Source organism: Ixodes scapularis, unplaced genomic scaffold (genome assembly GCF_016920785.2).
Source record: "Ixodes scapularis isolate PalLabHiFi unplaced genomic scaffold, ASM1692078v2 ptg000187l_1___fragment_1__unscaffolded, whole genome shotgun sequence".
Lineage (NCBI taxonomy): Eukaryota > Metazoa > Arthropoda > Arachnida > Ixodida > Ixodidae > Ixodes > Ixodes scapularis.
This window is the reverse complement of record NW_024609930.1, coordinates 1,073,504-1,086,902: the sequence shown is the minus strand read 5'-3', so window position 1 is coordinate 1,086,902 and position 13,399 is coordinate 1,073,504. Positions and strand designations below refer to the sequence as shown.

Genomic DNA, 13,399 nt, shown 5'->3' with positions numbered 1-13,399 from the left:
GATCGCAAAAGAGAGCGACAGAACACGAGAGAAAGAAAGCAACGTTGCCATGGTAAACGCGAGGAGTGAAAACTCTCAGCAATATAAACAGTGATAATTTAAAGTTGTAAACTAAATTCTGAGCTATTCTAACGCTTATAAAAAGCAATAAAGTCATTACGCTGCATTAACTTCCCTTCTGTCGAAATCTCGGAAATCTGGTGGTTGCGCAGTTTCGTATTCCTCAACCGCGCCCAGCCGCGCCCCACCTGCGAAGCCGGGTATATGGTTTAGTTTAGCGTTAACGCGAGGCCGTACATCTGCACGCTATGCAAAAAGAAAGCTTCGAAAGGAACGCGAATATCTTTTCACCGGTAAGTTCGTGGATTGTTGAAGTTCACGAAACTGCACGAAACCCCGAGGGTCTGCCCGCATGATCCGCCGCTTGCGGCAGCCAGAATGTATGGGAAAATGGCGGACCTTTTCCTCTAGAGTTAGTATGTATGATCTCTATGGGCTCGATGGCCTCCGAAGCTCGAGCGCTCGAGCTTTCGCGCGCGCGGATTCACGATGAAAACTTTTCTCATAAAACGAGTCTGTAACGTATCGTTTGATGGCGCAAATGCACGTATTTTTCCCGTCGTTTTTTACAGTGTGTGAATCTTGCGAAACAGGCGACGAAGAGTGGCGGGTGAAATGTGCTCGTGTATGGTTGTGGATTTTGTGTACGACGTAGGATTACCCAGAAAGGTGGGTCAATATCGATAAATGTGCGGGTAAGAAGCACGTGACCTGTCAAGCCCATTAATCCTCATTATTTTATCGTGCGAACTGACATTGTCACGTATCGCGTTCGATTTGGGTTCCAACATCGGTAACCTAACTTTTGTTGCATTAAAACTGCAATAAACATTTGTTTGAAAACGATCACTCCAATGAGCACGTCGTTATTGGGCTTTCTCATTGAAAGGTAGGTCGCGGGTGTCCCAGCTAGTTATTCTGAATGGTTTGGTGGTTGTCTAGCATTTCAAGCGCTCGAGGCTGTGTGTACTGTGTGCCGTACGTGCACTTGCGCTTTCGATCAATGGGAATGTGTTTGCAACGCGGAACGTTTGTGTTCTATGTGTATCCACCTCCAATATCGTTCTCTCTCGTATTGCCGTATGGCAACTCCTACTGTTCCACGATATCATTCACGCGATTTCGTATATGTGGGCGTACCGATATCCACATGTTGCTCACGGGCGATCAATATTGCGTTACGTATCATCTTAGTCCGCGGTATATGCCGACGTAGTTCATGTTGGTAACTTGGAATTCGTTCTGAGATTTATCCACGCGATATTGTATTCTCCTTTGGGCCCGTGATCGACGACCGATATTTATATATCGTGTGGCCGCACAGTATGTCCATGTCTGTTACCAATATGCGCGCGGTGTAGTATTCTATTCCAATAACCGCAAGTTATATCGGGATATTGTGCTCCAATATCCTGTTGTATACCAATAACCGCATACTATATCGGGATATTGTGCTCCGATATGAATTCCCATCGTGCGTATTGGGCTAATCGGATAACAATAAGTTCTTATTGGTTTCCAGCAACTTCATTGGAATACGATATTTCCAATAAGCCGAGTTCATATTGGCCTTTTTCAATAGGGTATGTCGCAGGTTTATGCTTGTAATGGTCGTATTTCCCCCATACCAAGAAGCAATAATTATATTTTGAGTGAAAGAGGTAATTATATATAAGGAACATAACCAAAATCGGGATGATGTGGCGATATTTGTACCATAATACCTACTACTCTTGATAATTTTTGACATGTCTGTTGTACAGTTTCGTCCCATGACATGTATTGATTAAATATAATTCCGAGAACTTTTGCGCTTTCAACTATATCTATACAGTGTGTTCCAAGAGAAAAAATGGACGTATAGAAACAGTTTGTATTTCGTGATCTAAATAATACGGCTTTTGTCTTACTGCCATTTATTTTTAATAAATTTGAATTTGCCCAGGCATTTAACTTTTCCAAAACATATTTGCGGCACTTACAATCTGATCAATATAATCACCTGAAAAAAATATACTGGTACCATCAGCGTAAATAATGAGACTCACATTTTGATTAATATTTACGATGTCATTTATGTACAGATTAAAAAGAAGTAGTCCCAAAATGCTCCCTTGCGGTACGTTGGCAGTGTGTTTCCTAAGATCCGATTGTTTTTTTGTTTATATCAACACACTGGTACCGATAACTAAGATAACTTCTAATCATATCTAGAGCAACGCCACGAATGCCATAGGTATGCAGCTTTTGAAGTAACGTGTCATTTGAGATGCGGTCGAACGCCTTTGATAAATCTATGAATACTCCGAGTGTTAATAACTTTTTTCAATATTGTTTAAAATTAGTTCCTTTTGTTTTAACAAGGCAAGTTCGGTAGAGAAACCCCCCCTAAATCCGTATTGACAGGGCGTTAAAATATAAAACTTTTCACAGAAACTATACGGCCTGTGATGCATTATTTTTTCTGGAGCTTTTGAAAATATCGGCAAGACAAAAATCGCTCTATAATTTTCGAGGTTGTTTTTATCTCCAGCTTTATATAGCACAGATACGTTTGCGCCTTTTTTTTGCGGAAAAGTTCCGTTCTCGATTGCTAGATTAAAAATGTGTGTTAAACAAGGAACAATCCACCGCAAAACATGCTTGATAGGTTAAATTTGAAAATCATATATATCGGAGCTCTTACTATTTTTTAAGCTTTGGAAAACAAAAAATATTTCATCTTCGTCAGTTGAAAACAGAAACATACTATGTGAAACCTTCTGGACACACCCAACGGCATCCGCACAGTGTACACTTCGGAAAAATGTAGCAAAATGATTACTAAACTTTTTGGCCAAAGGAACCCCTTTTACAGCGATGCCTTCGATTTTTATTTCCGTTACTTTATCCGCATGCCACCCTTGTTTTATTAACACATTTACTTTTTTCCATACTACCTCGGATGTTTTGTCACATTTAAATGAATTATTGAAATACACGCGTTTAGCCTGCCTTAAAGCTTTTGTTAATTGATTTCCAAGTTTCTTAAAGGGAAACTGAAGCGGTTCTGTATTGAAGAAAAAACACCTGAATCGTTTGCCCATGATTCTCGGGACCACGAATATCGAAACGATTTTTGAATATGATGCGCGGAGGAGTCGTAAAAGGGCTTTAAAAATAGCGGGGAAGCCCCACCCTCTCGGCGTAGAGCGAGAGGGGATGCTGTTGAGAGAGGAGGAAGTGACGTCACACTAGGAGCTCCCGTCCCGCAACGGCTGCACCGGCTTGCCCTTCTCCATTGATAACGAATAATGTCGCGCACGCACCTGACTTAATTTGAAATGACTTAATTTGAATTAAAAGCTTTGGGTAGATGGCGCAAGTCGCCGCCCGATATTAAGGGTGCAGTTGTATCAATTTGTCCATCCATACGTACATGCCTCCGCTCTCTTTTGGCGTCGTCTACGCGTGATTTCGGCAAGGGTGCTCGGCGTCTCGTCGTTTCGCAAGATTTCTCCGCCCTTTGTTGACTGTTTTGATTATATTTGGTGTTCCACGTCGTCGCCTTTAGTTTTTGCTGTTTTTCCGTCCTCTTCGCCGTGACAGGCGTGCGGCAATGCCAGCCGTGTGTGCGGCCGTAGGTTGTTTCAACTCTTCCCGGAGAGACATCCCGTTTCACGTTCACGCTTTTCCTTCCGACCCCCGGATTGCGAAGTTATGGGTCTCCGCCATACAGAGAGACAATTTCAAGCCCAGCAAGTGGAGCGTGCTCTGTTCGGCGCATTTTACGGCCGATGCATACGAGGACAAAGTATGGCTTATGAAGAATATGGGCATGGACTACAAGCCACGACTCAAACAAGACGCTGTGCCAACCATTTTCTCACACAAGAGGAGACAACCTCAGCGCACACCGGGTGCATTTGCGAAGAGAAGGCGGATGGAGGTAAGCCGCATTGGATCAGACTTCTAGAACCGTAATGTTTGCGGGTTATGCTTGCTCTCGAACGGTGCTCGCTGGCCAGACTCGCAACTTCGCTCGCGTTGCCGTTGCATAACAGTCCCAAGCGCACATTCAAACACCGGCAGCACCGGCAGCTGTTGAGACGTCATGCCCGCGTCTCGGCAGACTGGCTTCAGAGTAAAGTTTGAGCGTGGGAAACGCCCCGAGCGCGAAGTGCACTGTATGAGACGGATATTTTTGTCGGATGGCACTTGAATGCTCGGTAAGCGCGCCGTCGATCGGCTCTTTTAACACAGTCTCGAAATAACAGATAGAGAGATGAGAGTTCTAAAACAGCAATTCGCACGACATTTGTTCAATGCTGTGAACGAGAAATGCTGAAGCGAGTAAAAACTACACCACAAACAATGCAGCAAACCTTTGCTAGATTTCTGAGGCAATTGTCTGTCCAATCTTCTCTTCAATTATAAGCTTTAGAGCATCTGCATACCTTGATTTTCGGTATGTTGAGGGCAGCGGGTTCGTCGGTTGTCTTAGAGTAACTTTTTGTGGCAAAGTATTATTATTGATCAGATAGAAAAAATTTAAATGAAACATATTGTTTGAGGTCTCTAATTATTTTACCTTGCTTTCATGTTGAGTTATTCCCAGTCTCAGACTCTCTGTACTTCGACATATATGTTGCCAAACTGCCCCTGATCAGATTCACATTTGTTTTTCAGATTGTTTCAGAGCTTCTCTCGTCACCGGCTGGACCCTCCACAAGCTGCTCTGTTGCTCTACAAATACCGGCAGAGCCGTTGACTGAGGCCATAATCTGCACCGAGCCAGTGCCTGTGGGGGCAGCGGAGGGCGATTGTCCAGATGCGAGTGCTCCCCTGGACTTCAGTGTTCCCTGTGTGAACAGCGACACCTCGAAGCCCTCTAAGCGGGATAAAAGTGTGCAGGTGTTGGTGAGGCCAGGGACAAAGTCTGCACACACTCAAGCAAGGGCTCCTGCACGATCCATTGGTATGAGAGTGATGCAGTGAACGTGCATTTCAGCAAAATATGTACAGATTATGTGTATAGACCATTCTGTAAATATTCAGTGCTCCAACTATCTTCTCAATTTGTTGTTATAGTAATCTGATTCGTCGTGCCAGAAGGTTTACCCACGAATAGAAGATGCGGTTAATTTTGTTTGACATTTTGGCGATTGCAGAACGCAAAGGCGGCAGAACGGTAACAAAACAGGGTACATACCAGCTTTGTCATGTGTTCTTTCTGCTTTCTTTGTGTTCTGAAGCCAAAATTGTAAGAGGGGAAGTGATTGTGTGCTTCCAGAAGCGAACGACTATGCCTGACCATACATCAGAAGACTCCTAAAAGCTGTCACGTCAAGCGGAACAATGTGGTATCGTTGAGTATTAATTTAACCATAAAAAAACACAATATTTGCAAGTTCTGCCGCGGCATAAATTATACTGTACATTTATTCTCTGCAGAAAGCTGGATTTTTGGGTGGCATGAGATAACGGTTTCAGTTCATGACATATCTTAAACCAAAAGTTAATCAGCCAGAGTAGATGCATTTCTTCATTTGTAAGAACTTAGATTTTTTAACTACATCTTTTGTGCATAATCTATATGTTCTACTTGTTTACTTTCCAGGGGTGCAGACATTCTTCCCATGCACCGGATTTTTTAACTACATCTTTTGTACATAATCTACATGTTCTACTTGTTTACTTTCCAGGGGTGCAGACATTCTTCCCACGCACCAATGCAGCTTGCCAGACAAGCCAATGGAAACCGAAAGAAGCTGATCCAGGGGAGAGCTGTGACGAGTTGGGCGAACCAGACAGGGAAGATCCTGGAGTGAAGGATGACAAGGACTACATCCCCTCAGAGGAGTATGGAGAAAGGTATGCATAGTGAACACAAATGGAAACCATATAGTGGTAACCCAAATTAAGACTTCCCCCTTGCTACTTTAAACACATTTTTCCTTGAAGGACTTAACTTTCTGTTTGGGCCCACTTCCTAAGATGAGTTTGGGGTCCCTTGGTTCATATGCTTTCATTCCTTCTTGATGCAGCTTTGCAGAGCCACACACTGCTCCCGATAACAATCGGGTGTTCTTGGTAGCAGAGGTTCAATTTCGGCAGCTGTTCAAGGTGTGCCCGAAGTGCTATGCCAGCTGTCAAGTCTCCATCGAGTGTGAGGGAACTGTGGTTGAAGTCATTTCCAAGTGCCCGGCCGACCACCACAGCTACTGGGTCAACCAGGATGTGGTCAACCAGCAGCCTCTCCTCAACTTGCTGCTGTGTGCAGGGATCCTGTTTGCAGGATGTAACCCCACAGCCTCTCTCAGAACACTGTCAAGTATTGGCGTGCAAGTGGTCTGCGAGAAGACATTCTTCAACTTGCAGCGAGATCACCTCCAGCCAGCTATTGACACAGTGAGAATTGACATAATTCTGCTCTGTAATGTTGTTAGCAAAAAACACTAACACCCCAGTTACTGCTGAGTTTCAAGTTTTAAATTCAACAAATGCTGAAAAACACACATAAACTATGCTATTTATTTTGCAGGTCTGGAGCCAAGAACAAGCAGCACTGTTGGACCAGGCAAAGAACCGTCCCCTAAAGCTGGCCGGAGATGGTCGGGCAGACTCGCCAGGATTTAGTGCCAAATATGGCACTTACTCTGTGCTCGACCTGGACACAAACAAGATTGTTCACTTCGAGCTTGTGCAGGTATGAATGTCACATTCTCTACACCTTTCAACATTCATTGCAATAATAAGAAAATTTTACCTCATTTGGTTATTTGTATTTGAAATGACAATACAAAAGGAACGTATTGTTCAGAGGGTTTGTCTCGTCAAGTCTAATGAGCCAGGCGTTTTTAGTGTAGGTTGCTATGCATGTTGGCAGCCAAAGCAAGCAAAATCTTGTAATAACGTTGTCCCACTAAAGCAACAAACACCGATTTTAACTCGGCGACATCACAAAGTTCCGTGTCGCTGATCCTGTCCCACTGTGACGGCCACCACTTCCACAAACGCCGACAAACATTGACAAATATAGACACCTGGCTGCAGCATTGCTTTTTATTATTGCAGTTATGCAACTATGCCACAGCTACATGCTTTTTTACGCTAAAATAAAATGAAAAGACGAGTCATAATTTTAGTTCTCCTTCTGAATGTCTTCATCAGAAAGCGTAATTAACAAATATGTGCAAAAAGCATCCGAGGTTCTAACACTTCTGAACCATGATCCATGTTGCATGTGACATTTTTTTTTTCTTTTTTTGTGGTGCTTTTAATGTGCAGTCTAATGAAGTTGGTGGGAGCGGTCGTATGGAGCTGGCAGGCCTAAAGAGGAGCTTCAGCTTTCTGGAATCCCAGGGCCTGGTTGTTGATCTTTTAGTCACGGACCGTCACGTTCAGGGCAAAGCTTTCATGAAGAAGGAAAAGCCGAATGTCCGCCACGAGTTTGACGTCTGGCATGTTGCAAAAGGTACTGTTTTTCTCTGCTAACATTTTGTCTTACCACCCTAGGATATCCTCCTCATGTAAGAATGTAGGAGCTAAGGACACATCAGAAAGTTTGATTAAAATTATTGCAGTGTGCATTCTAATTGAGGTAATTTCAAACTAAATCCAACCTAAGCATGGAAGAAGTAAAAAGCTGTAGAAACCTATCGGGGACTACATGTGGCCAGTGGGGCTGAGTTGGCATGAACAAGATATAAGAGCATACATAAAATTCTCTGGGGCAAACATCAAAATGCAAAGTTTATTGTAATTCTATTTTTAGGATTGGAGTTGATGTTCATGCAGCACTTAGTGGTTATGTCATGTGGTCCACTGCCCCTCTGGAAGTCTGGTTAAATTGCAGAGCAATTTGATGTCTGCCAGAAGAGAAAACAGTTTTCTTGTTTCATCCAACTTAAAGGGAAGCTACGGAGGTTTTTGAAAAAAATGAGTGAGAACTGAATCCTAGTGTATTTTTACGCCGTGAACCTGAACACCCAAACCATTTACTGCGCGAGTATTGTTAAACGCGAGAAAACGTGAAAGACAGTCGCTGTACGTGACGTCATTGACGGATCTTTTGGCTGCCCAAGGCTAAGGAGGCGGTGCTTCAGTTCTATTTGGAAATTGCTCTTATGGCTCTGTGGCACGTCATATTGAAACATAATTGTGATATCTATTATTCTAAAGGCCAAATGAACGCAATTCAAGTGTTTTTACTCAAATGCAGAAGTGCCCCATCATCCGTTTAATAAGAAGCTTCTAGGACACAGACTCCTTATTGCCTTTCTTTTTTTTATTTTATTCATTCTCTCCAGGTATCAAGAAGCAGCTGCATGCGGCCGTTAAGATCCCCATCTGTGCTGAGCTTGCGCTCTGGAGCAGGCCAATACAAAACCACCTTTACTGGGTGGCAGCTTCCAGCGAAGGGAGTTCGGATCTGATTGTTCCCAAGTGGCTCTCCGTGCTGAACCATGTGCGAGACGTTCACTCTCACCGTGATCCCCGGTTTGCCTCATGTGCCCACGGCGAGCTTGAGCCCAGGGATTGGCTCTCTGATGGTATGTATGGAGCTTTGACATTTGTTTATCTTTACGACTCATTTAGCATATCATACAAGCTACATGCATTTTCCCCGACTGTGGCATTCTCCCTTAGACTCGGCAGCTTTCGAAAAACTGGAAAACATTGTGACGAAGAAGTGCCTGCTTGCTGACCTTCCAAAGCTCTCAACACGCTTCCAGACCTACACTGTGGAGGCGTTTCACAGCCTGATCATCCACTTCTGTCCGAAGTCCTGTCACTACTCGTACAAGGGGATGAAAGCGAGGTAACTAGCAATGCACGAAATCTTTTTTTGGTATGTTAATAGCTGCTAATAGTTGTTTAATTCTTACATAAGGCAATTGGAAGAAATGCAAATATTCAATAAAAGTTATACCTTGTTTTTTTTATGTGGCTAAAATCAGCACAATCTCGGTTGCATGGAAGCATACTCAGCACAGGGAACCTGCAGCTATCTGCAAAATGTTTTTACAGATCTCATCTGCATCCTACTCATTTGGCAACAAGCAGGGTGCTAATGCAAGAGCACTTTCATACTAATTGTGTGAAAATCGTTTCGCAATTCCAGAACCAAGCTTGCGATTCTCCATTACAACGAGAACGGCAACAGGCCTTATGCATTCACGGAGGAGGGCGAGGAGCGTTTCAGGGTCAAGTACCCGAAGGCCAATGGAGGAGAAGGAGTGGCAGTGCAAGAAAGGAAGGAGCCAACTCATGGTGTGCATTGAATATCATTCTTGTTTATTTAGCTTACCTGCATCCTTCAAATTTGCATGTTAGAAGTGGAAAATGAAAGTGACCACCGTATTTACTCGAGTAATAGCCACACTATTTATGAACAAGGCCCTTCTGTCTGCTTTCCCACAAAACACTTATACACCCAATCATTGCGTTGCGCATAAATTACATAGCGAATAACTAGTTCGAGGACATGATTCTCCACACAGATTGTATCTTTGCGCGAAGATGTTATCTCTATCCTGGTAAACCGCTGGAATCGTGCTGTCGATTGCTGTGACTGGCGATTCGCGTGCTCCGTGGAAAAGCGAAGCCTCAGGTTTTCTTCATAAACAGTGCGGCTATTACTTGAGTAAATACGGTACTTGTACAGAATAGTCTGGCCATACATCAAAATTTGTCATGGTCATCAATGCTCGTGTGACGACGGTTCATATGAGAACATTCATTGCGACAATTTGACACTTTTCAAGGGAACAAAAACACGCAAATTTTCAAAACCCAATGTGTTTTTTTTTTTTTTTTTCCATTTTGTCAGACTACGTGAAGAGGCTTCTGGACGTGCTGCGAGAAGGGGCCCAGAGGAAGACTCGTGGCGTCAGTCTCATCACACCCTCCGTGGTTCCGCCGCCGCTCTGCAGCTCTGCAAAGAAAGTTTCCAAGGCAGAACTGATCCAAAGGCACAAGACAAGGTTCAACAAATAAGGCCCGTATGATTTGTGGCGAGGTTCTACAATTAGCAAATTTTGGTTGAGTTATCCATCCTAATTTCTGTATTCCCATTGCAGGCCCCTTTTGCAGTTGAGCTGCTTAGCACCTTCCTTGGAGTAAGGTTGTTGCTCCTCCCGGTGGTGTGGGAGGCAGGTTCTGCTCCGATGACCTGGAGCGTGGTGGCACGAACGTCGCTGAGTGACCGGTCGACTTGCTGCTTGTCTTGGGCTATGCACATTTTTTTTACACCCGTCCAAGTTACAACTCTCTACTTGTGAGACCATCCTTCCTTGGCTCAAGTCTCCTGAGATCTCCCCCGTTCCCTTCTTCGAAATCCAACCTTTTCCCTCGCTCACAGACCACACAACCAATCAGTTCAATTGTGACCGGGACTGGACCACTTGCAGAAAAGACCTTCAATTACCACTTCAACGGACTGCATACCCAAAGCCCCCAAAAATTTGCACCCGTCCTCTACTCCGACGCGACAGAGGTGCCAGACCAGAGTCGTCGTAGTGTTCCCTGTGCTAGGCCAGAAACGGGAAAGGAAACGTCGGGGTGACCCTTTGCTCTCCGTAACAAGGCACGTCAATCCCTGGGGCACTCCCCATGTTACCCCCTGCCCCCGAAGGTCACACCGCCGTTGCTGCTTATGCCATGCTTCCTTCTCAGCAAATAAACCGGGGTAGAGACTTTCTATCTGGGCACTAGCATTTTGCCATCTGTGCACAAAATGCTGCAAACCCTTCCACTGTGAGCTTGTGTAGATTCATTACGGCATACCAGTATGCCTCATTCAGAGCATGCGTCCTCGCCTCCTCGCACTGACTGTGCACATGTGGAATTTTTGGTAACCAAAAGCCTTTTTTTTTATCTAAACACCAAAGTGAATTATGAACATGTGTGCATGCCTTGATTCTCTTAGTACATATGCCAAAATCCAACATGGGCTCCATCCTCGGACGGGAACTTGGTGCGAATCCTGTAAACACCGCAGCTCGGCAGAATTCTAATTCCCTTCTTGAGACGGTTCCACGTCAGCAGCACAAACTGCCGGTATGCAGTATATCTCGTCTACCTGAAAGGATGCACAAATGGTAGATTGAGTAAATTTCATTGTTGTACACTGTTTATTATAAAACATGCTTTTTCGCATTGTGATCAGACGCATCATATTGAGGAACACACTTTCAACGCCGAAGTTGGCAATTTGTAAAAATACAGTATTGCGATAGAAGCCTGCCTGTCATAAGAAGTGTGTCTGCTCTGCACATTGGTCTGATTGCTTACCTGTCTTTTGGATACCAGGGTCTGAATCCGTCATGCTTTCTGCTAGCTAGAGCAATCTCCAGGAGTGCCTTGTTTAGGCATGCATGCCTAAATTTTGGTTTCTTCATGTATCGTTTTTGCTTTTGTTTGTTCGTGATTTGTGCTACCTCCGGCTGGCACATACATTCTTCATCGGTATCTATGCTTATGCGTTCTCCACAAGAACACCTGTTCAATAAAGAAAGGTGTGCAACATTCGTTTTGTGAACTGCTGAGGGCATTTTTTTTTCTGCACACACTTTTCCCCATCAAATGTTGGGACATTCAGATAAAATAAGTGCTGGAATTATTTGTTTATGCCTTCAAGAACAGTTTTTTAAAGAATCAAATCTGTTATACTGAGCATTAAACTGGCACCCGCATGTGGCGAATATTAGATATATAACAAATCGACACGCGTGAAGCAGGGTGGCTATGTGGGGCTTTCTTTTACCTTGATGTCCAAAGCTAGCGGTGTGACGTGAGTGAAGCCGGCGCTGCTGATTGACTACAGCCATTATCCCCGGCGGCTCGAGTCAACCAAGGGAAAGCCCAACATAGCCACCCTGTACAGTCGTTGAAGAACGGCGGCTTGCACGAAGCAGCGTCGGAGCTCAGACTAGGTGAAAGGGTCACACGAATAAATAGGCCGCGAATCGTGCGCGGATTTATTCCTCTGATAAATTTTTCGCGACCCGTAAGTGTGAATGTATGCGGCGGTTATATGGCAAATATTTCTCCCAAGTACAAAGAGCATAATATTGTCAGACATTCAGGCTCGCCCAACACCGGCGAGCAAAAAGCGGCGCACGTAGTGCCGCCGCGCGAGTGCCCGTTTCGCTGAATGAAATCGCGACTGCTGCCATTTCATTCATCGGAGCCTCGCATTCTCAAGTCTCGCTCTCGCGAGTTCTAACGCAACATAAAAACACGGGGGTACGTACCAGTCCGTGTTGCCGACGCGGGCGGAGGACGCAACGCCGTTTGCCAGGGACTGGGATCCTCTTGCTGCTCCCTCGGACTCCTGCTTAGTAAAGGGCTCGAACGCGTATGGGGCTACAAAAGGAGTCCTTCGTGTCTACTGATCCTCGGAACTTGTCATTCTGGCAGACAGGAAGGCCTGAACCAGACATTTGAGCCGAGTTCGCGTGCGCCCAGCCGCCCAGCGATACGAGATGACTGCGGAGAGCACGCGGAGAGCTCCTAGTGTGACGTCACGACCGATTCCGCCAATTACAAGGCGCGGGGGCAATTCGCGCTTGTTTTTTCGGTTTTTATTACGTTTAGGGACACTTTTGAGCCAAATCGTTGTGATATTCGGAATCGGGGGATAAAACTACGCTAATATCAACCTCTATCTCTTTTTTTTAAAGAAGTGTTTCAGCTTCCCTTTAAATGCAACCAAGATGTTAACATCTTTAGTGTGCACGAATCTGTGGTAGAGATTATTTTTCTTATTTATCTTTCTTTTTAAATCATATTTAAATTTTAAGTGATTCAAGTGATTTTGAAATCACTTAAATCGTAAATGTAAAAGGGGAAGAATTACACCAGCCAGCGATCGTTCCTTGCACTGATAATCATTCCTTGCAACCTAATAAAGTTTTTTTTTTTTGCGATTTAGTGTTACGTTAAAATATTAATTCCACGAAGCGAATCTGTGTAAAAAACACAACAAATCTTCATCGACGGCATCTTGTTCCTCGAAAATCCTCGGGAAGAATCGTCCTCAAATCGTCCGTTGTGTGAGTATCTTACCAATTTTCACACTGCGCGCAACTTCAACAGACATTGTTATGATGTCTCATGCTGGGCGAACGCCGCCCTGTGTAATTTGCGATTTTTTCCAGCTTCATAATTTCAAGCCTTTACTGATTGAGAATTTCGTGTTCACCTCAGCCTCTGGTTGCTTTTCAAGCAAAACTAATCGGTGGTTCAGTAATGCTTGTTTATGGATGCTAAAGGAGGCTACGACTCACTAATTTGAGCATCTAATGGAATCACGGGTGCGTTTAGGTCACGTCATTTGCGACAATCATAAAGC

The 13,399-nt window shown here is 44.3% G+C and overlaps 1 protein-coding gene and 1 long non-coding RNA gene across 3 annotated transcripts; one reads left to right on the top strand and one right to left on the bottom strand.

The window, feature by feature from the left end:
• The first annotated feature begins 3,608 nt into the window (after positions 1 to 3,608).
• Positions 3,609 to 11,571, top strand: LOC8030003. Of its 2 annotated transcripts, none has more exons than XM_040209737.1 (11): positions 3,609 to 3,988; positions 4,729 to 5,017; positions 5,745 to 5,913; positions 6,087 to 6,450; positions 6,584 to 6,748; positions 7,330 to 7,516; positions 8,352 to 8,594; positions 8,692 to 8,863; positions 9,167 to 9,315; positions 9,886 to 10,042; positions 10,125 to 11,571. In XM_040209737.1, exons 1-11 carry the CDS (start codon positions 3,659 to 3,661, stop codon positions 10,165 to 10,167), a joined length of 2,268 nt encoding a protein of 755 aa, XP_040065671.1. In that variant the 5' UTR covers positions 3,609 to 3,658; the 3' UTR covers positions 10,168 to 11,571. The 2 variants fall into 2 exon arrangements, with proteins under 2 accessions (XP_040065671.1, XP_040065676.1); XM_040209742.1 differs by having other exon boundaries at positions 9,875 to 10,042.
• LOC120839475 lies at positions 9,319 to 12,677 on the bottom strand. Its single transcript, XR_005715334.1, has 2 exons — positions 12,300 to 12,677; positions 9,319 to 9,979 (listed from the first exon to the last, which is right to left on the bottom strand). It is a non-coding gene; the product is annotated as an uncharacterized LOC120839475 (long non-coding RNA).
• Between the last annotated feature and the right edge of the window lie 722 nt (positions 12,678 to 13,399).